The sequence below is a fragment of the Anomaloglossus baeobatrachus genome, chromosome 5 (assembly GCF_048569485.1).
Source record: "Anomaloglossus baeobatrachus isolate aAnoBae1 chromosome 5, aAnoBae1.hap1, whole genome shotgun sequence".
Classification (NCBI taxonomy): domain Eukaryota; kingdom Metazoa; phylum Chordata; class Amphibia; order Anura; family Aromobatidae; genus Anomaloglossus; species Anomaloglossus baeobatrachus.
Genome location: NC_134357.1, coordinates 489,653,672 through 489,679,762, shown reverse-complemented (window position 1 = coordinate 489,679,762; position 26,091 = coordinate 489,653,672). Strand labels below are relative to the sequence as shown.

General features: G+C 54.7%; 1 protein-coding gene across 4 annotated transcripts in view; it reads right to left on the bottom strand.

Moving 5' to 3' along the window:
* CEP131 (centrosomal protein 131) overlaps window positions 1-26,091 on the bottom strand; it is a 202,330-nt gene that overhangs the window by 162,969 nt on the left and 13,270 nt on the right. For all 4 annotated transcript variants that reach the window (XM_075350711.1, XM_075350714.1, XM_075350713.1 and 1 more), the window contains exons 6-8: window positions 21,583-21,696; window positions 21,029-21,178; window positions 20,348-20,465 (exon numbers count right to left, since the gene is read on the bottom strand). In XM_075350711.1, the coding sequence (XP_075206826.1) occupies window positions 20,348-20,465; window positions 21,029-21,178; window positions 21,583-21,696 (382 nt within the window). The remainder of the gene's footprint in view (window positions 1-20,347; window positions 20,466-21,028; window positions 21,179-21,582; window positions 21,697-26,091) is intronic.

The window sequence follows — 26,091 nt, the reverse complement described above, 5'->3', positions numbered from 1 at the left end:
CCGGAGTCGGACGGAGAACCACCTTGACTTGATGAAGGGAGGACTCCGAAGAGAGTGCAGCCAAAACAGAGACTCCCTTGAGGGAAGTCATGGCCACTAGAAAGACCACTTTCTGTGAAAGACTAAACAAGGAAACCTCCCCAAGAGGCTCAAAGGGGGGGTTCCGGAAGCTATGAGGACCGAATTAAGGTCCCAGGGCTCCAAGGGCCGCCGGTAGGGCGGAATGATGTGAGATGCGCCCTGCATGAAGGAGCGCACCTGGGCCAGCCGGGCGATACGCCGCTGGCACAGCACTGACAGAGCCAAGAGCTGTCCCTTAAGGGAATTGAGGGATAGTCCTAGCTGCAGACCGGACTGCAGAAGGGACAGGAGGGACGGCAAGGCCAAAAGGCCAAGGATACTTCCGAGCTCGAGTCATAGTGGAGATGACTTCAGGAGGGATACCAGAAGTCAGCAAGATCCATGACTCAAACGCCACGCCGTCAAACTGAGAGCCGTAGGCTCTGGCGGAAGGACGGATTTCGTGAGAGAAGATCTGGACAGTCCGGGAGATGCTATGGCACCTCTACGGACAGACGGAGCAGGTCAGGGTACCAAGCTTGCCTGGGTCAGTCTGGAGTACTGAGAATGACCCGACGGCCCTCCCTTCTGATCTTGCGCAGGACTCTGGGCAAGAACTAGAGGGTGAAACACGTAGGACAGACGAAACTGGGACCAAACTCGAACCAGTGCGTCTGCCGCAAAAACCTGAGGATCGTGGAGCCACGGTTTGACGGCAGAAACAATCTGCCTCCCAGTTTCCCACGTCCAGGATGTGGGCTGTGGATATGGTGGACTAGGAGCCCTCCGTCCACTGAAGAATGCGATGAACCTCCAACATTGCCAGGCGGCTGAGTGCCCCCCTGGAGGTTGATGTAGGCAAACGCTGTAGCGTTGTCTGACTGGACTCGAATGTGCCTGGCTGCCAACAGATGGTGAAAGGCTTAGAGAGCTAGAAACACAGCTCTGATTTCCAGCACATTGATCCAGAGGGCTGATTCTGACAGAGTCCAAGTGCCCTGCGCTCCATGGTGGAGATATACTGCTCCCCAGCCGGATAGACTAGCAACTTGGTGAGGATCACCCGGGACGGAGCCAAAAAGGAGCGTCCCTGAGACAGAGGGGACGATGCCACCATTGAAATGAGCCCCTGGTCTGTGGCAAAGCCACCGCCCCGTGGAAGGAGGAAGTCCGCCTGTTCCAACAGCGGAAAATATCCAGGCGTAGAGGACGCAGATGGAACTGGGCAAGGGAATGCTTCCATTGACACCACCATCTGATCCAGCACCTGTATTAGGTGCCTGAAGGAACGACGTCGACCGCCCGCGGAGGGAGTGCTGCTTGACTAAGGGCATATTCACAAGGGCCGACAGAGTCTCGAATTGCGTCTCTGGGTCTGTGAACTTCTGGGTCGAAGTCAGAGTCGACTTGGACCGAATGACAAACCACCCGAATTGGTGAGAGTGGCGAGAGTGAGCGAGGCACTCCGCTAACAGTCTGCATTGGATGAAAACCCAGAGTAGAAGGCTGTCCTGGACAAAAAAAATCACTGCCAACCCCTAGAGGTGCAGGACCGCAATCACAGCTGCCCCGACCTTGAGAATACTCGAGGGGCCGTGGCTAACCCAAAGGGAAGAGCCACGAATTGGACCACTCTGATTGCAAAACGTAGCCAACGCTGGTGTGAAACTGCGATTGGCACATGCAGATAGGCATCTCTGATGTCGATGGATGCTAGGGAATCTCCTTGGGTCAAAGATTGATCGCAGAGACTCTATGCGAAACTGCCGCACCTGAACATGCTTGAGAAGCTTGAGATCCAGGTCGGAAGGCACCGCCCTCCTCGGGTGCTAGGAATAGATTTAAGCAGAAATCTCAGAACCGTTCCCAGTCGGGAACCGGTACAATTACTCCAGTGGCCTGCAAGAATGCCACAGCCTGTGAGAAGGCGGCGGCCTTGGAGCAGAGGGGAGTTGACAGAAAAAAATCTGTTTGGCGGGCTGGATAGAATTCTATCCTGTAGCCGTGGGAGATGGTATCTCGCACCCACTGATCGGAGACGTGTTAAAACCATACGTCGCCAAGTGGGAGAGCCTGCCACCGACCAAGGACGTTGCTGGCGTGGCCAGATAGCCAGGAGGAGGCTGACTTAGTGGCAGCATGTCCTGCGGTCTTCTCGCGCGCCATTTTGGTTTACGATCCTTGGCTGAGCCAGTGGGCGAGGCCGAGGGCTAAGAGAACGATCAGATGGAGGAACAAAAAGAACGAAACCTCGACTGATTCCTGCCCTGGACAGGTTTCCTGGTTTAGGTTTGAGGCATGGAAGAAACTCTTCCCGCCAGGAGCTTCCTTAATAATTTCATCCAGTTGTTCCCGAACAGTCTGGTCCCAGCAAAAGGGAGCCCAGCAAGGAACTTCTTTAGAAGCATCCGCCTTCCACTTCCGAAGCCACAGGAGCCTGCGGATAGCGAGAAAATTAGCCGAGGCCACCGCAGTGCGGTGAGAGCCTCCAGCATGGCAGACATGGTATAGGATGAAAAGACTGAAGTCTGGAAGCTAAGGCAACCATTTCGGGCAAAGAGTCCCTATGAGGGAATGCATCTCCTCTAGAGAAGCAGAGATGGCTTGAAAGCCACACTGCTGCAAATGGGTAGAACGAGGCCCCTGCCGCCTCCATACAGATTTGGCCAGAAGGACAAACTGGCGGACAGCAAAACCGTAAGTGAAGAGCCATCAGCCACTGAAACAACGTCCGGGCTGAGAGTCTAAACACCGGAGGGATCACCTTTGGTGAATGAGCCCACTCCTTGACCACCGCTGGTGGAAGGGGAAAACTGTCATCAGAACCACGCTTTGGGAAGCGTGTGCCAGAGCAGACCCTGGGCTTGGTCACAGTGGCCTGAAAACTGGAGTGGTTAAGGAACACACTCCTTATTCTCTTAGGCAAGGTAAACTGGTGTCCTGTTGCCAGAGAAGTTTGCTCCTCTGATACTGGCGGATTGAGGTCCAGTACAGAATTAATGTACAGGGGGATCCTTAGAGAGGTGCCGTCAGCCACTGATACAACTATCCGGGCTGAAATACTAGACACCGGAGGGACCACCCTTGGTGAATGAGCCCACTCCTTGACCACCTCTGGTGGAAGGAGGAAACAGTCATCAGAACCACGCTTTGGGAGCGTCTGTCAGGACAGGCTCTGGGCTTGGTCACAGTGGGCTGAAAACTGGAGTGGGTACGGAACACACTCCTTGTTCTCTTAAGGTATACTGATGCCTTTCTGCCAGAGAGGGATACTCCCCTGATACAGGCGGATTGAGTTCCAGTACAAATATAATGGACGCAATCAAATCATTAGCATCTGCGTCACCTTCGGACAGATCAATGGTACATTAAGTAGCGTCCGAGCCCCCAGTAAAGACATCCTCCTCGTCCAGTGAGTCAGCTCGTGAATCAGAGCTGCGGGACGGGGAAGGACAGGGGACCCTGCGTCTCCATTTTAGGAGGACGGGGTCTGAAACCAGATGAAGAGACCTCTAAGAGCTTGCTGAGCGAGCCGTAGCAGCAGAAGCGCCCTGAGAAGGGGGCTAATGCATGCTCAGCACCCCCGGAGCTACTGGAGGGACCACTGACGAGCCTCCAGGCTGAGGGACCACTGTGTTTATGTGCTCAGTACAGGCAGTACGAGTCTACATGCAGTGCCTATTAAGAACAGCCTTGCAGCCTTGCTCTGATGTGAGACATGCTGCAGAAGTGGGGGCTCTGTGAGGGAATGCATCTCCAGAATGACACCAGCAGAGTATATAAACAGAGAATATAAGCAGCTGCACAACTGGAGGTTGTGGCTGCCAGACCGTTTAACATACATTTCCATGCCTCCAGTCCCCCAGCCCTGGCCCCAACTTGTCACAATGTGGTATCTCTGTGCCTATACAGACACTGAGAACGCTGAGAAAATGGCGACCGGAGCGAGGCGAGGGGGCGGGGCCTACTCTGAGAGCGAGCAAATGAGGCATACAGGGGAGGGAATCTTTCCTCAGTGAGGAGTGTCCCTTCCCTGTGCTGAACAGCCGCTGGGCGGAGCCACACCGTCCCTCTGCATGACTGACATGCAGGGGGAGTGAAACCGAAACTAGGCCTCAGGCAAAGCCGGGGCCTAGATTTAAACATGCGGCCAGCGTGCAGGCACCATCGGCGCGGTTCTCCAGTGAAAACTGGAGAACCGGCCGGAAATGTTACCCCAGACATATAATACACTCCCCCCAATAAATAAAGTACAGGGAACCCTGGAAAGACCACTTTCTGTGGTAAAAACGTCTCATACTTAGCTTTTGAGACGCAGGTGCCAGGTCCCTGGGGGGTTTAAACGCTCCGTCCGACAGGATCCTGAACAGGGCTGCGGATGGAGACCGGTCTCCTGCAAAGCAGTGAGAACCGTGATGGCTCCCACTTCAAGCCAGGGCCCCAAGGGATGGCGAAGGAGCGCGGCATGTGAAGGCTCCAGCCTTGTAAAGTCAACCTTAACAGCACCGCCGACACAGTGGGGTGAGAAGGGACATGCCGGGAGTCCAGATTGGACCCGCTTTTCTTCCAAAACTTTGAAATCCAAAAAATCAAAAATCAAAAATCAGAGAATGCATGTGTGTGTGACCTCCTGAACACAAAGCATTGAAACTGGCTAGGACTGGCTACCAGGGGGTGTATATGCTAGGAGGGAGGAGCTACACGTTTGAGTGTAGTACTTTGTGTGTCCTCCGGAGGCAGAAGCTATACACCCATGGTTTGGGTCTCCCATAAGGAACGATGAAGAAAAGGGGGTTTCTGCAAGACTATGAGGACCAAGTTAAGGTCCCAGGGATCCATGGGCCGCCGATAAGGCGGAATGATGTGAGACGCGCCCTGCATGAAGGTGCGGACCTGAGCCAGTCGAGCGAGACGCCGCTGGAACAGAACTGACAGAGCTGAAACTTGTCCATTGAGAGAGTTGAGGGACAGTCCTAGCTGCAGACCGGACTGTAGAAAAGACAGAAGGGTCGGCAAGGAGAATGGCCAAGGAGGATGGCCGGTAGAGCGACACCAGGACAAGAAAATTTTCCAAGTCCTGTGATAGATCTTAGTAAAGGAAGACTTACGGGCCCGAGTCATAGTGGAGATGACTTCAGGAGGAATACCAGAAGCCGTCAAAATCCAGGACTCAAGAGCCACGCCGTCAATTTGAGGGCCGCAGAATTCGGGCGGAAAAACGGACCTTGCGAGAGTAGGTCTGGACGGTCCGGGAGATGCCACGGCATCCCTACGGACAGTTGGAGCAGGTCCGGATACCAAGCTCGCCTGGGCAAGTCCGGTGCAATGAGGATGACTCGATGGCCCTCCATTCTGATCTTGCGCAGGACTCTGGGCAAGAGAGCTAGAGGGGGAAACACGTAAGACAGACGAAACTGGGACCAGTCTTGAACCAGAGCGTCCGCGGCGAAGGCCTGAGGATCGTGGGAGCGAGCCACGTAAACAGGAACTTTGTTGTTGTGACGGGATGCCATTAGGTCCACGTCCGGAGTGCCCCATTTGCGGCAGATTGACTGAAATACTGCCGGGTGTAGGGACCACTCGCCACCGTCCACGCTTTGACGGCTGAGATAATCTGCCTCCCAGTTGTCCACGCCTGGGATGTGGACTGCGGATATGGTGGACCTGGAGTCCTCCGCCCATTGAAGAATGCGTTGTACCTCCATCATTGCCAGGCGGCTGCGTGTCCCGCCTTGGTGATTGATGTAGGCAACCGCTGTCGCGTTTTCTGACTGGACTCAAATGTGCCTGCCCGCCAACAGGTGGTGAAATGCTAGGAGAGCTAGAAGCACGGCTCTGGTTTCCAGCACATTGATTGAAAGGGCTGACTCGGACGGAGTCCAAGTGCCCTGCGCTCTGTGGTGGAGACATACCGCTCCCCAGCCGGATAGACTGGCATCCGTGGTGAGAATCACCCAGGACGGGGCCAGGAAGGAGCGCCCTTGGGACAGGGAGAGGGGCCGAAGCCACCACTGAAGAGAGCTCCTGGTTCGTGGCGACAGAGCCACTAACCTGTGTAAGGAGGAAGGCCGCTTGTCCCAACAACGGAGAATGTCCAGCTGCAGGGGACGCAGATGGAACTGGGCAAAGGGAACAGCCTCCATGGACGCCACCATTTGACCCAGCACCTGCATCAGACGCCTGAGGGTATAACGGCGGGGCCTCAGCAGAGAGCGCACCGCCAGCTGGAGAGACTGCTGTTTGTTTAAGGGCAACTTCACAAGTACCGGCAAAGTCTCGAACTGCATCCCTAGGTACGTGAGACTCTGGGTCGGAGTCAGAGTGGATTTGGGAAGATTGACAAGCCACCCGAATTGGGCTAGAGTGGAGAGAGTGAGCGAGACACTCGGCTGACAGTCTGCGCTGGATGGAGCCTTGACTAGAAGGTCGTCCAGGTAAGGGAGCACTGCCAACCCCTGGAGGTGCAGAACCGCAATCACTGCTGCCATGACCTTGGTGAATACCCGAGGGGCCGTGGCTAACCCGAAGGGGTGAGACACGAATTGGAAATGATCTTCTCCTATTGCAAAACGTAATCAACGCTGGTGTGAAACTGCAATTGGCACATGTAGATAGGCATCTCTGATGTCGATGGACGCCAGGAAATACCCTTGGGTCATTGAGGCAATGACTGATCGCAGAGACTCCATGCGAAAGTGCCGCACCCGAACATGCTTGTTGAGAAGCTTGAGATCCAGGATGGGCCGGAAGGTACCGTCCTTTTTGGGAACTAGGAAGAGGTTTGAGTAAAAGCCTCTGAACCGTTTCCAAGAGGGAACTGGTACAATTACTCCGTTTGCCTGCAAGGATGCCACGGCCTGAGAGAAGGCGGCGGCCTTGGAGCAGGGGGGAGTTGAGAGAAAAAATCTGTTTGGCGGGCTGGAAGAGAATTCTATCCTGTAGCCGTGAGATATGATATCTCTCACCCACTGATCGGAGACTTGTTGAAACCAAGCGTCGCCAAAGTGGGAGAGCCTGCCACCGACTAAGGACGTTGCTGGAGGGGGCAGAGAGTCACGAGGAGGCTGCCTTAGTGGCAGAACCTTCTGCGGTCTTCTGTAGACGCGCTTTTGGGCGTCAGTTGGATTTCTGGTCCTTAGCTGAGTTAGCGGACGAGGCGGAGGGCTTAGAGGACGACCAGTTGGAGGAACGAAAGGAACGAAACCTTGACTGATTCCTACCCTGGGCAGGTTTCCTGGTCTTGGTTTGTGACATGGAAGTACTCTTCCCGCCAGTAGCTTCTTTAATAATTTCATCCAGCTGTTCACCGAACAGCCGGGAACCAGCAAAAGGGAGCCCAGAAAGGTACTTCTTTGAAGAAGCATCTGCCTTCCACTCTCGAAGCCACAAGAGCCTGCGTATAACGAAGGAATTAGCCGAAGCCACCGCAGTGCGGTGAGAAGCCTCCAGCATGGCAGACATGGCATAAGATGAAAAGGCTGAAGCTTGAGAAGTTAAGGCAACCATCTCAGGCATAGATTCCTTGGTGAGGGAATGCATCTCCTCTAGAGAAGCAGAGATGGCTTTGAGAGCCCACACTGCTGCAAAAGTTGGGAAAACGCGGCCCCCGCCGCTTCATACACGGATTTGGCCAGAAGGTCAATCTGACGGTCAGTGGAATCCTTAAGTGAGGTGCCGTCAGCCACCGACACAACGGTCCGGGCTGAGAGCCTAGACACCGGGGGGTCTACCTTTGGGGAGTGAGACCACTCCTTGACCACCTCAGGTGGAAAGGGAAAACGGTGATCAGAACCACGCTTTGGGAAGCGCTTGTCAGGACAGGCCCTGGGCTTGGTCACAGCGGCCTGAAAACTGGAGTGGTTAAAGAACACACTCTTTGCTCTCTTAGGCAAGGTAAACTGGTGCTTTTCTGCCAGAGAGGGTTGCTCCTCTGATACTGGTGGATTGAGATCCAGTACAGAATTAATGGAAGCAATCAAGTCACTAAGATCTGAGTCACCCTCGGAAAGATCAATGGGGTACATGGAGTTAGCCTCCGAGCCCCCTGTAAAGGCATCCTCCTCATCTTGCGAGTCAGCTCTTGAATCAGAGCCGCGGGATGAGGAGGGAGAGGAAACCCTGCGCCTTCTCTTAGGAGGACGGGGTCTGGGCCCTGATGATGAATCCTCTGTGAGCTCCGATGGACGGAGGTCAGAGGATAGGGATCCTAAAGGACCCTTAGCAAGAGCATTAGAGGCACCCTGTGAGGGGGGATGATGCATATTCATCAAAGTCCTGGACAGAAGTCCCATAGACTCAGCAAATGACTGGGATATAGACCTAGAGAAGGACTCTACCCAGGCCGGGGGTTCAGCCACAGGTGCAGAAGCAGCCGGAGAGACCACTGGGGGTGAGACTCCAGGCTGTGGCACCGCCAAGTTAGAGCAGACATCACAATGTGGATAGGTGCTCGGTTCAGGCAGCAGGAGCTTACATGCAGCGCATACAGTATAAAGCTTTGGAGCCTTGCTCCTCGTGTGAGACATGCTGCTGGAGTGGGGGCTCTGCAAGAGAATGAACCCCAGGGAGAATATACAGAGGTCCACAACCAGAGACCGGCTGTGGCTTACCAGACCGCTGGAAGCGGTGTTGTGTGCCCTCCAGATCCTGAAGCCCGGACCCCCAATGCACAGCACCTCAGCAGGGATGCAGAGTGCAGAAAGGCCCAGCGCAGAGTGAACTCTGCCTAAGAAAATGGCCGCCAAAGCGAAGAGAGGGGGCGGGACTTGGGGGCGTTCCTGTAGGAGAGCGGGATCTGGAGGGCCATAGAGACCTGCAGGGGAGGAGACACGCCCCAGCAGTGGGGAGTGTCCCTCCCATGTGCAGGACGGCCGCCGGGAGGAGCCGTGCCTGTCCCTCTGCATGAGTGACATGCGAGGGTAGTTAACAGAAACTAGGCCTCCGGCAAAGCCGGGGCCTAAATTTGAGCGGCGAGGCCGACGCGCAGGCACCATCGGCGCGGTTCTCGGGCGAAAGCTAGAGAACCCGCCGGAAATGCCAAAGAAAAGAAGGGAATTTTGTTACTTACCGTAAATTCCTTTTCTTCTAGCTCCAATTGGGAGACCCAGACAATTGGGTGTATAGCTACTGGCTCCGGAGGCCACACAAAGTATTACACTAAAAAGTGTAAGGCCCCTCCCCTTCTGCATATACACCCCCCGTGGGATCACGGGCTATTCAGTTTTAGTGCAAAAGCAAGAAGGAGGAAAGCCAATAACTGGTTAAACAAATTCAATCCGAAGGAACATCGGAGAACTGAAACCATTCAACATGAACAACATGTGTACCCGAAAAAAACAAAAATCCCGAAGGAAACAGGGCGGGTGCTGGGTCTCCCAATTGGAGCTAGAAGAAAAGGAATTTACGGTAAGTAACAAAATTCCCTTCTTCTTCGGCGCTCCATTGGGAGACCCAGACGATTGGGACGTCCAAAAGCAGTCCCTGGGTGGGTAAATTAATACCTCAAGTTAGGGCCGTAAAACAGCCCTTCCCTACATGGAGGCAACCGCCGCCTGCAGGACTCTTCTACCTAGGCTGGCATCCGCCTAAGCGTAGGTATGCACCTGATAATGCTTGGTGAAAGTGTGCAGACTCGACCAGGTAGCTGCCTGGCACACCTGCTGAGCCGTAGCCTGGTGCCGTAATGCCCAGGACGCACCCACGGCTCTGGTAGAATGGGCCTTCAGCCCTGATGGAACCGGAAGCCCAGCAGAACGGTAGGCTTCAAGAATTGGTTCCTTGAACCATCGAGCCAGGGTGGATTTGGAAGCCTGCTACCCTTTACGCTGACCAGAGTCAAGTACAAAGAGTGCATCCGAGCGGCGCAGGGGCGCCGTGCGGGAAATGTAGATTCTGAGTGCTCTCACCAGATCCAACAAATGCAAATCCATTTCATATCGATGAACTGGATGAGGACAAAAGGAAGGTAAGGAGATATCCTGATTGAGATGAAAGGGGGATACCACCTTAGGGAGAAACTCCGGAATCGGGCGCAGCACTACCGTGTCTTGGTGAAACACCAGGAAGGGAGCTTTGGCTGACCGCGCTGCTAGCTCGGACACTGTCCGAAGAGATGTGACCGCTACCAGAAAGGCCACTTTCTGTGAAAGTCAAGAAAGTGAAACATCCCTCAGAGGCTCGAAGGACGGCTTCTGGAGAGCAATTAGTACCCTGTTCAGATCCCATGGGTCTAACGGCCTCTTGTACGGAGGGACAATGTGACAAACCCCCTGCAGGAACGTGCGTACCTGAGGAAGTCGTGCTAGGCGCTTCTGAAAGAATACAGACAGCGCTGGGACTTGTCCTTTAAGGGAGCCGAGCGACAAACCTTTTTCCAAACCAGATTGCAGGAAGGAAAGAAAAGTAGGCAATGCAAATGGCCAGGGAGACACTCCCTGAGCAGAGCACTAAGATAAGAATATCTTCCACGTCCTGTGGTAGATCTTGGCAGACGTCGGCTTCCTAGCCCGTCTCATGGTGGCAATGACGTCTTGAGATAATCCTGAAGACGCTAGGATCCAGGACTCAATGGCCACACAGTCAGGTTGAGGGCCGTAGAATTCAGATGGAAAAACGGCCATTGGGACAGTAAGTCTGGGCGGTCTGGTAGTGCCCACGGATGGCCGACCGTGAGATGCCACAGATCCGGGTACCACGACCTCCTCGGCCAGTCTGGGGCGACGAGGATGGCGCGGCGGCAATCGGAGCTGATCTTGCGGAGCACTCTGGGCAACAGTGCCAGAGGGGGAAACACATAGGGTAGCTGGAACTGCAACCAATCCTGAACTAAGGCGTCTGCCGCCAGAGCTCTGAAATCGTGAGACCGCGCCATGAAAATCGGGACCTTGTTGTTGTGCCGAGACGCCATTAGGTCGACGTCCGGCATCCCCCAGCGGCTACAGATTTCCTGAAACACGTCCGGGTGCAGAGACCATTCCCCTGCGTCCATACCCTGGCGACTGAGGAAGTCTGCTTCCCAGTTTTCTACGCCTGGGATGTGAACTGCGGATATGGTGGATGCTCTGTCTTCCACCCACATCAGAATCCGCCGGACTGCCTGGGAGGCTTGCCGACTGCGTGTTCCGCCTTGGTGGTTGATGTATGCCACCGCTGTGGAGTTGTCCGACTGAATTCGGATCTGTTTGCCTTCCAGCCACTGCTGGAAGGCTTGCAGGGCAAGATACACTGCCCAGATTTCCAGAACATTGATCTGAAGGGTGGACTCTTGCTGAGTCCACGTACCCTGAGCCCTGTGGTGGAGAAAGACTGCTCCCCACCCTGACAGACTTGCGTCTGTCGTGACCACCTCCCAGGATGGGGGTAGGAAGGACTTTCCTTTTGACAATGAGGTGGGAAGAAGCCACCACTGAAGAGAGTCCTTGACCGTCTGAGAAAGGGAGACGTTCCTGTCTAGGGACGTCGACTTCCCATCCCATTGGCGGAGAATGTCCCATTGCAGTGGACGCAGATGAAACTGCGCGAAAGGGACTGCCTCCATTGCTGCTACCATCTTCGCTAGGAAGTGCATGAGGCGTCTTAAGGGGTGTGACTGGCCTTGAAGGAGAGACTGCACCCCCGTCTGTAGTGAACGCTGTTTGTCCAGCGGAAGCTTCACTATCGCTGAGAGAGTATGAAACTCCATGCCAAGATATGTCAGCGATTGGGTCGGGGTCAGAATTAACTTTGAAAAGTTGATGATCCACCCGAAACTCTGGAGAGTCTCCAGCGCAACGTTCAGGCTGTGTTGGCATGCCTCTTGAGAGGGTGCCTTGACAAGTAGATCGTCCAAGTAAGGGGTCACAGAGTGACCCTGAGAGTGCAAGACTGCTACCACTGCTGCCATGACCTTGGTGAAAACCCGTGGGGCTGTCGCCAGACCGAAGGGCAGGGCTACGAACTGAAGATGCTCGTCTTCTATAACGAATCGTAGCAAACGCTGGTGCTCTGGAGCAATCGGCACGTGGAGATAAGCATCCTGATGTCTATTGATGCTAGGAAATCTCCTTGAGACATTGAGGCAATGACGGAGCGGAGGGATTCCATCCGGAACCGCCTGGTTTTCATGTGCTTGATGAGCAGTTTTAGGTCCAGAACGGAACGGAAAGAGCCGTCCTTTTTTGGCACCACAACCAGATTGGAGTAAAAACCGTGACCTTGTTCCTGCAGAGGAACAGGGATTACCACTCCTTCTGCCTGCAGAAGAGCATCGGCTCGGTCGGGAGGTGGGGAAGTTCTGAAGAATCGAGCCGGAGGACGAGAACAGAACCCTATCCTGTACACGTGAGACAAAATGTCTCTCACCCACCGGTTTTTGACCTGTGGCAGCTAAATGTCGCCAAAGCGGGAGAGTCTGCCCCCGACCGCGGATGCGGAGAGCGAGGGCTGAAAGTCATGAGGAAACCGCCTTGGTAGCGGTTCCTCCGGCTGCCTTCTTTGGGCGTGATTGAGCCCGCCAGGAATCTGAGCCCCTCTGAGCCTTTTGAGTCCTTTTGGACGAGGAAAACTGGGACCTGCCCGAGCCTGGAAAGGACCGAAACCTCGACTGTCCTTTCCTCTGTTGGGTTTTGTTTGATCTGGGCTGGTGTAAGGAAGAATCCTTACCCTTGGACTGTTTAATGATTTCATCCAATCGCTCACCAAACAGTCTGTCACCAGATAATGGCAAACTGGTTAAGCACTTTTTGGAAGCAGAATCTGCCTTCCATTCCCTTAACCACAAGGCTCTGCGTAAAAACCACGGAGTTGGCGGACGCCACTGACGTACGACTCGTAGAGTCCAGGACAGCATTAATAGCGTAAGTCGCAATGCAAACATATGCGAGGTTAAGGACGCCACCTGCGGCACAGATGTACGTGTGACAGTGTCCACCTGCGCAAGACCAGCTGAAATAGCTTGGAGTGCCCATACGGCTGCGAATGCCGGAGCAAACGACACGCCGATAGCTTCATAGACAGATTTCAACCAGAGGTCCATCTGTCTGTCAATGGCATCTTTAAGTGAAGTCCCATCTTCCACTGCAACTATGGATCTAGCCGCAAGCCTGGAGATTGGGGGATCCACCTTTGGACACTGGGTCCAGCGCTTGACCACGTCAGGGGGAAAGGGATAACGTGTATCCTTAAGACGTGTGGAGAAACGCTTGTCTGGATAAGCGTGGTGTTTCTGGACTGCTTCTCTGAAGTCAGAGTGGCCCAAAAAAGTACTGAATTTACGCTTGGGATACCTGAAATGGAATTTCTCCTGCTGCGAAGCTGACTCCTCCACTGGAGGGGCTGAGGTAGAAATATCCACCAGTCTATTGATGGACGCTATGAGATCATTCACCATGGCGTCACTATTAGGAGCATCCAGAATGAAAGCGGTCTCAGGATCAGAATCCTGATCCGCTACCTCTGCCTCATCATACAGAGAATCCTCTCGCTGAGACCCTGACCAGTGTGTGAAGTCGAGGGTCTCTCCCAGCGAGCTCGCTTAGGCTGACTGGGACTGTCGTCCGTGCAGAGCCTTCAGCCTGGGATGTATGGGACCCCCTTGGAGCACGTATTAGTTCCAACTGAGGGAGACCGGGGGGCATTGATTCAACAGTGCCCATTGTCTGAGTCACCGGCCTGGACTGCAAAGTTTTTAGAATCTTGGTCATAGTCCCAGACATTTTATCAGCAAAAAACTGCAAACTTTGTCCTCTGGACAGTTTCACAGGTGGCTCTCTCTGGGCCACCACTAGCAGAGACTCTACCCAATGGGGGTTAGTGGAACCTGCCGGTAAAACAGCCTCACATGCGGTACAGACAGCATCGAAAGCCTGTGCCTTGGCACCCTTGCTTTTCTGCGGACGACATGCTGTTGTCTCCTCAGAGCAATCTAGGGGTATATAGCCAAGAAGCGACCGTACAGTGCAAATATAGGTACAAGCATAAAGTACACAAAACACTGTGGCACTAGTGGGGTCAGCACCAAGGTGCTGCTTACCGCCCGCTTAAGCGGGTGCGTGGTCGCCAGAATCCCTTGACCGGGTCTCCCAGAGCCTGTGTCCGTTCTCCAGCTTAGACTGCATGCAGGAATGGCTGCCGGCGTCCTGTGAAGAGGGGCGGGCCGTGGGCGTGCCCCAGACAAAGAGCGGGAAACTGGCGTCCCACTGTGCCCAGTGAGGGGGCTGGAGTATGTAAATAAGACTCCAGCCCTCGGTGCTGACCATTGTACAGCGTCTCGCCCCTTCCCTGACTGGCAGGCCCGGGGGCGGGAAGGAAACGAAACTAGGCCGCAAAAGCCGGGGACTCGATTTATAAGCGCTGCCGTCGAAAAAAGCACGGTCAGCGCGGAAGTCCCCGGCGCACCACAAGTCTCATCCGCGCCGCAGCTTCTAGCCGCGGCCGGCGCGGCAGTTTCCCACACATTAACTCACTCAGCTAAGCTGCAGTGAGTATAGCCCCAGCGCGCAGCGCTGTTGTCCCCGGCGCACTAACACACCCAGCATGCTGGTGTGTGTGTGCGTGGTCTGTACGGGGACACAGAGTACCTTAACGTTGCAGGGCCTTGTCCCTGACGATACTCAGCTCCATTCCAGCAGGATCTCCGGGTCTGTGGATGGAGCCCGGCCTCAGAGCCTGGAGGCCGGTAAGATCCCACTTCACCCAGAGCCCTCAGGGGGATGGGGAAGGAAAGCAGCATGTGGGCTCCAGCCTCCGTACCCGCAATGGGTACCTCAACCTTAACAAACACCGCCGACAAAAGTGGGGTGAGAAGGGAGCATGCTGGGGGCCCAAGTATGGGCCCTCTTTTCTTCCATCCGACATAGTCAGCAGCTGCTGCTGACTAAACAGTGGAGCTATGCGTGGATGTCTGACCTCCTTCGCACAAAGCATAAAACTGAATAGCCCGTGATCCCACGGGGGGTGTATATGCAGAAGGGGAGGGGCCTTACACTTTTTAGTGTAATACTTTGTGTGGCCTCCGGAGGCAGTAGCTATACACCCAATCGTCTGGGTCTCCCAATGGAGCGCCGAAGAAAATACATTCAGCACACTCTCCCCATACATAAAGAACAGGGACCCCCAACATATGAGCGTCTCAGGTACTTAGCTGCTGAGACGCAGGGCCAGGTCCCTGGGGATGAGTGCTCCGGTCCAGCAGAATCCTCAAGGGGCTGTGGATGGAGACCGGTCTCCTGCCAGGCATGGAGACCGCGCTGGCTCCCACTTCAAGCCAGAGCCCAGGAGGGATGGTCAAGGAGCACGGCATGTAAGGCTCCAGCCTTGGATATCAACCTTACAACACCGCCGACACAGTGGGGTGAGAAGGGACATACCGGGGGTCCAGACGTGGACCCGCACTTCTTCAATCTCTTCCAAAAAAAGAAAAAAATCATGAGAATGCATGTGTGGATGTATGCCTCCTGAACACAAAGCGATAAACTGGCTGGGACTGGCTCACCAGGGGGTGTATAAGCTCAGAGGGAGGAGCTACACTTTTAAGTGTAGTACTTTGTGTGTCCTCCGGAGTCAGAAGCTAAACACCCAAGGTCTGGGTCTCCCAAAGGAACGATAAATAAATAAATAAATAAATAAATAAATAATGGTTGGTATCGCTATTTTCTGAGATCTGTAACTTTTTTTTAAAAACATATTCATGTGTTTTGTTTTTTTTCCAGTCCCCACAAGGTGACTGGAAAGTGCGATCGTAATATATACTGCAATACCACACTGTTGTTGTCTACAGCAAAATAAATCACAGTCTCCTATGAAGTCCAGACATCGCAGGAAACCTAACAGCAGCAACGGCGGCCTTCAGCTGCCACAATCGCATTACGAAGCAGGGCAGATGGGCGCTCAAAAATTGCTGTTAGTTATTGACAGAGGCATTTAAGGGGTTAACAAAAGTGATCGCCCTGACTGTACCATGGCTTCTATATCCAACGTGGAGCATTAAGGGGTTAACAGCAGTGATCGCCCAGACCGTACCATGGCTTGTATATCTAACGTGGAGCATCAAGGGGTTAACAGCAGTGATCGCCCTGACTGTACCATGGCTTCTATATCCAACATGGAGCATTAAGGGGTTAAGAGCAGTGATCGCCCTGACTGTACCATGGCTTTTATATCTAACACTAGAAGGTGGCCCGATTCTACGCATCGGGTATTCTAGAATTTACGTATTGTGTAGCTCATGTATGATTTTTGTTATATATATATATATATATAGTTGTTGTGTGTAGTTACCAAGTGTTTGTGTAGGGGCTGTACATGTTCTGGGTGTTGTCTGGGTGTGACGGGGGGTGAGAGCGGTGTTGTATGTGTGTTGCGTGTGTTGCGTTGTTTGTGGAGCGCTGTGTGTCTGTAGCGTTGTGTGTGTGTTGCGCGGTTTGTGTGTGTGTGGTGTGTTTTGGGGGGAGGTATGTTTTGTGCAATGTGTGTGTTGTGCGGTATGTGCGTATATTTGTGTGTGCCGCGGTGTTTGTGTGTTGGGTGTTGTGTGTGTGCAGCGTTGTCTGTGTGTGTGGGTGTCTGTGTAGGGCAGTTGTTTGTGGTTCCCAGTGTGTGTGTGTGTGTGATGTGTGGTGTGTTGTGCAGTGCGCGCGCGTGTGTGTGTTGGGGGGAGGTGCACACTCCCAAACGTGCTCCATCCCCCATGCAGCGCACTCCCCATCGTGCTCCATCCCCTATGCTGCGCACCCCCCATCGTGCTCCATCTCCCATGCTGCGCACTCCCAAACGTGCTCCATCCGCCATGCTGCGCACTCCCAAACGTGCTCCATCCGCCATACTCCGCACTCCCCATCGTGCTCCATCCCCGATGCTGCGCACCCCCCCCATCATGCTCCATCCCCGATGCTGCGCACCCCCCTATCGTGCTCCATCCCCCATGCTGCACCAGCATCAGCCTCTCTGCCCCCAGCATCAGCTTCTCTGCCCCCAGCATCAGCCTCTCTCCTCCCAGCATCAGCCTCTCTCCTCCTAGCATCAGCCTCTCTCATCCTAGCATCAGCCTCTCTCCTCCCAGCATCAGCCTCTCCTCTCTGTCCCCAGCATCAGCCTCTCTCCTCCCAGCCTTCCCCAGCATCAGCCTCTCTCCTCCTAGCATCAGCCTCTCTCATCCTAGCATCAGCCTCTCTCCTCCCAGCATCAGCCTCTCTCCTCCCAGCATCAGCCTCTCCTCTCTGTCCCCAGCATCAGCCTCTCTCCTCCCAGCCTTCCCCAGCATCAGCCTCTCTCCTCCCAGCCTCCCTCCTCCCACCCTCCCCCAGCATCAGCCTCCCTCTCCCAGCCTCCCCCAGCATCAGCCTCCCTCAGCATCAGCCTCCCTCTCCCAGCCTCCCCAAGCATCAGCCTCCACCAGCATCAGACTCTCTCCTTCCAGCCTCCCCCAGCATCAGCCTCCGCCAGCATCAGCCTCTCTCCTTCCAGCCTCCTCCAGCATCAGCCTCCCTCTCCCAGCCTTCCCCAGGATCAGCCTCTCTCCTCCCAGCCTCCGTCCTCCCAGCCTTCCCCAGCATCAGCTTTCCCCTCCCAGCCTCCCTCAGCATCAGCCTTCTCCAGCATCAGCCTCTCTCCTCCCAGCCTCAGCCTCTCTCCTTCCAGCCTCCCCCAGCATCAGCCTCTCTCCTTCCAGCCTCCCTCAGCATCAGCCTCCCCTTCCCAGCCTTCCCCAGGATCAGCCTCTCTCCTCCCAGCCTCCTTCCTCCCAGCCTCCCCCTCCCAGCCTCCCTCAGCATCAGCCTTCCGCTCCCAGTCTCCCCCAGCATCAGCCTCCCCAAGCATCAGCCTCCACCAGCATCAGCCTCTCTCCTTCCAGCCTCCCCCAGCATCAGCCTCTCGCCTTCCAGCCTCCCTCAGCATCAGCCTCCCGTTCCCAGCCTTCCCCAGGATCAGCCTCTCTCCTCCCAGCCTCCTTCCTCCCAGCCTCCCCCTCCCAGCCTCCCTCAGCATCAGCCTTCCCCTCCCAGTCTCCCCCAGCATCAGCCTCCCCAAGCATCAGCCTCCACCAGTATCAGCCTCTCTCCTTCCAGCCTCCCCCAGCATCAGCCTCCCCAAGCATCAGCCTCCACCAGCATCAGCCTCCCTCGTCCCAGCCTCCCCCAGCATCAGCCTCCCCCTCCCAGCCTCCCCCAGCATCAGCCTCTCTCCTCCCAGCATCAGCCTCTCTCCTCCCAGCATCAGCCTCTCCTCTCTGTCCCCAGCATCAGCCTCTCTCCTCCCAGCCTTCCCCAGCATCAGCCTCTCTCCTCCCAGCCTCCCCCAGCATCAGCCTCCCCCAGCATCAGCCTCCCCCAGCATCAGCCTCTCTTCTTCCAGCCTCCCCCAGCATCAGCCTCTCTCCTTCCAGCCTCCCCCAGCATCAGCCTCCCTCTCCCAGCCTTCCCCAGGATCAGCCTCTCTCCTCCCAGCCTCCGTCCTCCCAGCCTTCCCCAGCATCAGCTTTCCCCTCCCAGCCTCCCTCAGCATCAGCCTTCCCCAGCATCAGCCTCTCTCCTCCCAGCCTCAGCCTCTCTCCTTTCAGCCTCCTCCAGCATCAGCCTCTCTCCTTCCAGCCTCCCTCAGCATCAGCCTCCCCTTCCCAGCCTTCCCCAGGATCAGCCTCTCTCCTCCCAGCCTCCTTCCTCCCAGCCTCCTTCAGCATCAGCCTTCCCCTCCCAGTCTCCCCCAGCATCAGCCTCCCCCTCCCAGCCTTCCCCATGATCAGCCTCTCTGCTCCCAGCCTCCTCCAGCACGCCGTGCTCCTCTGCCGACACTCACACACCCGATCGCATCCACTCACACACACCCGATCGCATCCACTCACACACACCCGATCGCATCCACTCACACACACCCGATCGCATGCACTCACACACACAGACACTGACGATATCGCACATACGCGCTCAAACTCACAACATCCGGAGATACCACATGCCTCTGGCCATGTGATCCTCCGTCAGGTCCTGGAAGGTCACAACAGCACAGTATCGAGGCCGAGAAGCAAGCGATATCGCCGGATGCTGTGAGTGTGTGGATGCGATGTGAGGTGTGTGTGAGGTGCGTGTGAGGTGTGTGTGAGAGTGAGTGTGATCTGATGTGTGTGTATGTTTGTGTGTGTGCTGTTATGTGTGTGCGTGTGGATCTTCCGCCGCAGCAGGACCTTGATGCACTTGTAACCATGCGAGCATGGTTACCAACGTATCCACACCACTCCCGTGCGAGCGGGGGCCAAGGGGGGGGGGGGGAGTACAGTACTCACCTCCGTGACAGCCGTGTCAGTTCGGGGAATGCGCGGGGGGAGGGAGGGGGCGGGGCCAGAGCTAGCGTGCATTGCGTGAGGGGGGCGGGGCGTGGCGTGGCTGAATTGCCAATGCCTGCAGGGTGCCGGGGCGAGAGGCCAATCTGTGGGGGGGCGGAGCCTGGGCGAGCGGCTGGCCAATCTGTGTGGGGGCGCAGCCTGGGCGAGCGGCCAATCCGTGTGGGGGGGCGGGGCCATGGCGAGCCCAGCGGCCAATCAGCTTTGTGTCACCGTAAGGACACAATTTTGGAGCATGACAGACAGACAGACAGACAGACAGACAGACAGACAGACAGACAGACAGAATAAGGCAATTATATATATAGATGGAGCATTAGGGGTTGACAGCAATGATCGCCCTGACTGTACCATGGCTTCTACATCCAACGTGGAGCATTAGGGGTTGACAGCAGTGATCGCCCTGACTGCACCATGGCCAATATAGCCACAAGGAGCATTAGGGGTTGACAGCAGCCATCGCCCTGGGTGGAGTGGGCTCAGCTTAGCCGACTCCATGCACCCTGACCCGGACAGTGGCTGATATAGCCTTCATGAATCATTAAAGGGGTTAGTATATTAAACTCCCCCATAAATGTCTTTTCTTTAGACAGAAAGAGGCAGGCTGCTGCCAAGATGTCCAATCCCCCCCCCAACACCTGCTATCAGGGAGGATTCCGGTGAACCCCCACAGCACACTAGATAACTGGGAAATCCATGATTCAGCCACATGTGTATGGGACCTTTTATAGAGAGTAGTGTCCCTTCTGGACACACACACACACACACACACACACACGTGACCAGATGTCACATTACATGAGCTTCCAGATATAATCCATAAGCCTGTGATCCTTGCAGGTCCGATCCTGAGGGGGTCTCCATTCTGCAAGGCCGCTTCTACAGAGAATGACTGAGCATGTGTGACCAGCCCTGATAGAGGGTGACGAGACCGCCAGTGGTCGCTGCCCCACCAAACACCCCGATATGCCATGTTACCTCTTTTTTGGAGGCCAACATATGCCGTAGCGCTTCCTCCCCAGATCTTCGCTTTTGACGCTGACGCCTGTACCACCGCTGAATGGTGATGGCAGCATTGTTCACTTGCAGAATAAACCTGTGCGGGAGAAAGACGCCCGGGATCAGTGACTGATCAGATCGACTTCACAGAGGCATAACCAATTAGATAATGGGAACGGTGACTGCAGCAGGAGTGGAGTGTGCCGACCTTGTTGGAGGCAGTGACCGGTCCACAGGTTTCACTAGGTTGCTTAAGACAGAGCTATATGAGTTATAGGGCATATGGGAGACAAACAGGAGGTCACACAACGAAAGAAAGGTATACCAGCACACAGCAGCACAGAGTATTTCAGGGGACGAGTGTGCTGATCTAGTTGGAGGCAGTGACCAGTGTAAACTATATGATTGTACTGGAGATAGGACAAGTATTATGATGACAAATGGGAGGTCGCAGACAAGAAGGAAAAACATTAGTATCCTCAGCAGCACAGAGTATTTTAGGAAAGTGCAGATGTGCCCAAAAAGAGGAAAATTAGTGAGCAATAGAAATAAAGGAAATGGGGGAGGGGGGAATTTAGCCAAATATCTAAGTCTGACATAAAACATAAGGGAAAAGAAAAAAAAAAAAAAAAAAAAAAAAAAAAAAAGGAAAGCACTGACCGCTCCGCCTCTTCCGCAGTGACCTCTTTGCGCTTCTGGGCTGCGCTTCCTCCGGCGTTGTTGCGCCCCAGGTTGTTGGTGCCGGACAGATTTTTCTGGGATTTCTGGAAGCTGCTTCCTGATTCTTCGCCATTTGGTGTCCTCTGATTACTGAGGAAGATGAAGAAGAAAGGCGCATTATGTGAGCAAGATAAACAGCTGCTAGGTACTCCAAGCACCACTTATCTCCAGGAGAAAAAATACCTAACTGGAGGGATGTGCAGAAGAATGAGGGGCTTAGCATTAACTATACTGTATGGCCACTGGGTGCCCCCCAAACCCTGAGTAGTTACAGGCAGCAGACAGGCTGCGCTTGGACTTTCCATAGAAGAAAATGAGAGTTATGGAAACACTGAATGGGGATAAGCTGCAATACCAGACCCAGCCCAAGAGAGAAGATGGCGCTGTTTGTATAAATACAAATGAAGATTTTTATTTTTTTTATTTCTTTAAATCTCCTACAAAGCTGGATACCCCTTGTATCTCCTCCATTAATATAACCACAGCAGGCTTACTTTAGAGATGGCGGTTTCTGGTTGGAGCTCTTGGCAGCGAGTCCTCGATCGCCGGATGAATAGTTATTGTGCACCATGGTGGTTACGGTGTTTCCTACGGTCCCCTTGTTACTCCTAAACACAGGAGAAAAAAAATGGTAATACTCTAAAGAGAAAAATAAAATTATATATATCTATCATGTTCAGTTTGCACCTGTTCACATTTGTCTGCTAGGAAGTGCCATCAGTTTTCTCATTTTAGATTATAGGGTCATGCCTTCTGACTGAGCATTCCTTCCCACCAGCTTAGGGTGAATTTTAATTTCCTTTTAGCAGGTTCCTTTCCCCCCCTCCTCCTTTTTCTCCCACAAGCCCAAGTAGAGGCATTTAGGTAGGGAACTAGCGTCATCTGTTCGGAAGTGCCGTCAGGTTTCTCATGTTAGATTATAGGGTCATGCCTTCTGTCTGAGCACTCCTTCTCATCAGCTTAAGGAGACTCTTCATTTCCTGTTAGCAGGTTTCTGCCTGCCTATAAAATTGTATGCTTTTCAGCCCGGGTAGAGACATTTAGGTAGGGACCCAACATTGTCTGTTAAGAAGTGCCGTCAGTTTTCTCATTTCTGTTGCATTCATGTCTGGGGACCATGAGGACTAGTCATTGGTGTCACAAACCACCGGGGGGGTCACTCAGAAATCCCCCGCGCTGGCTACCAGTACGTCACAATCGGGGGGTAACAAGTGGGGGTCACCCCTCCTTTATACCTCCCGACCGACAGACAGAGCACGTGACGCGCTCTCTAGCGCCCCTCTTATAGTCAGGCCAATTATGGAATTGCCCGACCATAAGCAAGGAGGCCGCTATACTACTTATGCCGATTATTGAAGGGTCCCCGGTGAGAGTAAGGTATATATTCCCCCGACCTCCGCGGGCGGAATATATAAAATCTCCCCGAATCTCACTGGCCTCCCCACAATAATCCTTGGCACAATTCGCTGCCACCAACCGATTTACGGTAACTATTAGCCGAACACACAGACGTGGGATTCAAGATCGAGATAACAGAACAGCCCAAGATTAATTATATAATTTAATCAGCCTAAAGCACACTAGAAACTACAATATATACAATAGGGAATCTACAGAATATACATATGTCAGAGTACAGTTACAATCAAAGCATGGGTTACAAACAGGCATACACAGTTCCAGCAGTTACCTTGTTGCGTCTGGCCACAGGGGGGCGCTGTAGACCAGGTTTCCAGGAACTCCCTCACAGGTCTTTCCCAACCAGGCCCCCGAGCAGAAGAACACTGGAAAATGGCCGAAGTAGGGTTATCAACCTGGGCAATCCAGGTCCCCTCCTACCTTAGTGACCTCACAGGGAAGCACTGCTCCACCCCTGGCTGGAGTTATGGACAAAATCCACAACATGGAATATGGCCATAACTTGGCCTGGGAGCGTCGTAGGCGGACGCCAATGCTCTCATTGTGACAGTTATGAATTTAGCTACAGAACGAGGGGACTCATGACCTGTCTGCCAGTTCCCCATTGGCTGATATCACGCCTGGGGCATTTCCCAATGTCCTGCTCCCATAAAAAGGGTGTGCCGGCATCGTCCACATGCGGAGACACCATTTTTATGGTTGCCATATTTATCGGAAATATGGCTTGCGAGATATGAACCATTTTTTACTGGAGTCGTTCTGTCTGGCTATTTCCATAGCCTTGCTAACTAGCTAGCAGCTCCTACTACAGGGTGACGGCAGGGAGTCATCCTGTGTCCATTGTCCCTAAGCCACCTAATTTCCATATCACAGGACATGGCCATGGGATTTGTTGCTAAACCAGTTGTGTGAAGGAAAGGGGGGGTGACACCAGGAGAGGGCTTCCTGACATACTTGAATATCATGATTTATCGTCATATCTCCGGATTTACCTCACACCTCCCCCCTTTTGAGGGCGCTAGGGGGCAGCACACTCCGGTGTTCCCCCGTGCGCCCGTCCGCGACCTCTCCTTGTCGGGACAGCCCGTCTGCGTTACCGTGGTCACGGCCCCTTTTGTGGCGAATGGTGAAGTTGTATTGCTGGAGCGCAAGGCTCCATCGCAACAATCGCCCATTCGTCCCAGAGACGGTGTGCAACCAGCTGAGGGGATTGTGGTCCGTCTCCACGATGAAGTGGCGCCCGTATAGATAGGGTTGCAGACGCTGCAGGGCCCACACTATGGCCAGGCACTCCTTCTCCATCGTGGAATAGGCAACTTCCCTTGGTAACAGCTTCCTGCTCAGGTACAAGACTGGGTGCTCTTGGCTCGCAGAGTCCACCTGGCTGAGCACCGCACCGAGGCCGAAGTCACTGGCGTCGGTCTGTACTACAAACGGCCGCGTGAAGTCGGCTGCCTGTAGCACGGGCGGGCTGGACAGGGCGTCCTTTAGGGCCCGGAAGGCTGTCTCGCAGTCCATTGTCCAATCGACTGCAGAGGGCAGCTTCTTCCTGGTGAGGTCCGTCAAGGGCTTTGCCAGGCTACTATAGCATGGAACAAACCTCCTATAGTACCCAGCGGTCCCCAAGAAGGACATCACCTGCTTCTTGGTCCTGGGGGTGGGCCAGGATGCGATGGCTTCCACTTTCTCAGGCTCGGGCTTCAGTGTTCTCCCACCTACCCGGTGACCGAGGTACTGGACCTCGCTCATGGCCAGCTGACACTTTCCCGGCTTGATGGTCAAACCTGCCCGGTGGATCCGCCTGAGCACCTGTGCTAGATGCTCTAGGTGGTCCTCCCAGGTGGGACTGAAGACGGCAATGTCATCCAGGTACGCGGCCGCGTACCCTTCAAGTCCCTTGAGCAGGGTGTTGACCATCCGCTGGAAAGTGGCAGGGGCATTCCTCATCCCGAATGGCATCACCGTGGACTCGTACAGTCCAAATGGGGTAATAAAGGCAGAGCGTTCCCTGGCCTTGCGAGTCAGGGGGATCTGCCAATATCCCCGGCTCAGATCCATGATGGTCAGGTACTGAGCCCCGGCCAACTGATCGAGCAGGTCATCGATGCGTGGCATTGGGTACGCATCGGCGACCGTGACCGCATTGAGCCCCCTGTAGTCCACGCAGAACCGAGTGGTTCGGTCCTTCTTAGGGACGAGGACTACAGGCGAGGCCCAAGCGCTGTTGGATGCCTGGATCACCCCCAGCTTCAGCATCTCGTCAATCTCCTGGCGCATGTGTTGCTGCACCTCCAGGGAGACCCGATATGCTGAACGCCGGATCGGGGGATGATCCCCAGTGTCCACGTGATGGACAGCCAAGTCAGTCCTTCCGGGCTGGTTGGTAAACAACCCCCGGAAGGGGAGGAGGGTGGCCCACAGCTGGGACCGTTGGTCTTCCAAGAGCTGGTGGCCAACCTCCACATCCTCAATGGATCCGCCTGCCCTAACCTGGGCTAGCATATCCAAGAGGGTTTCCGCTTCTCCCTCCTCGGGCAGGTTGCACACGGGGAGCGCACATGCCTCCCGCTCATGATGTGCCTTCATCATGTTCACATGGAAGGGCTTCCGCCTTCCACGGGCAGGGTCCAGGGTGACCAGGTACGTTACAGGGTTGAGCTGCTGGTACACGAGGTATGGGCCTTCCCAGGCTGCCTGAAGCTTGTCCTGTGGTACGGGGACCAGTACCCACACCTTTTGACCCACTTGGTAGGTCCTCTCACAAGCGTTCTGGTCGTACCAACGCTTCTGATCGGCCTGGGCTTGAGCCATATTGTCGTGTACCAGTTGCGTCAAGGCCTGCATTTTGTCCCGGAAGCGCATGACATACTCGATAACCGACACTCCAGGGGTGGCCAAATCCCCTTCCCAAGCCTCTTTCACCAGAGCCAGGGGGCCCCGCACACGTCGCCCGTACAGGAGCTCAAACGGTGAGAATCCTGTTGAGGCCTGTGGAACCTCCCGGTAAGCAAATAACAGGTGTGGGAGATACCGCTCCCAGTCACGCCCATGGGAGTCGACCAACATCTTAAGCATCTGCTTTAAGGTGCCATTGAACCGCTCGCACAGGCCATTAGTCTGTGGATGGTACGGGCTGGCCACCAGATGTCGCACCTGGACTTGCTTACAGAGGGCCTCCATCAGCTGGGACATGAATTGGGTCCCCCGGTCAGTGAGCATTTCCTGGGGAAAACCCACTCGGGAGAAAATCTCCAGCAATGCGGTGGCCACCTTGTCAGCCCGAATGGACGACAAGGCCACTGCTTCTGGGTACCGGGTGGCATAGTCCACTACCGTCAGTATGAAGCGTTTCCCGGAGCTGCTGGGGATGGCCAGCGGGCCGACCAGATCCACAGCCACCCTCCTGAAAGGCTCATCGATGATTGGCAGAGATACCAGTGGGGCTTTGGGGCGTGGCCCCGCCTTCCCCACTCTCTGACAGGTTTCACACGAACGGCAGTAGGCAGCCACATCGGCCCCCATTTTTGGCCAGTAGAAATGCTGGTTTAACCTGGCCTTGGTCTTAGCGATCCCTAGGTGTCCGG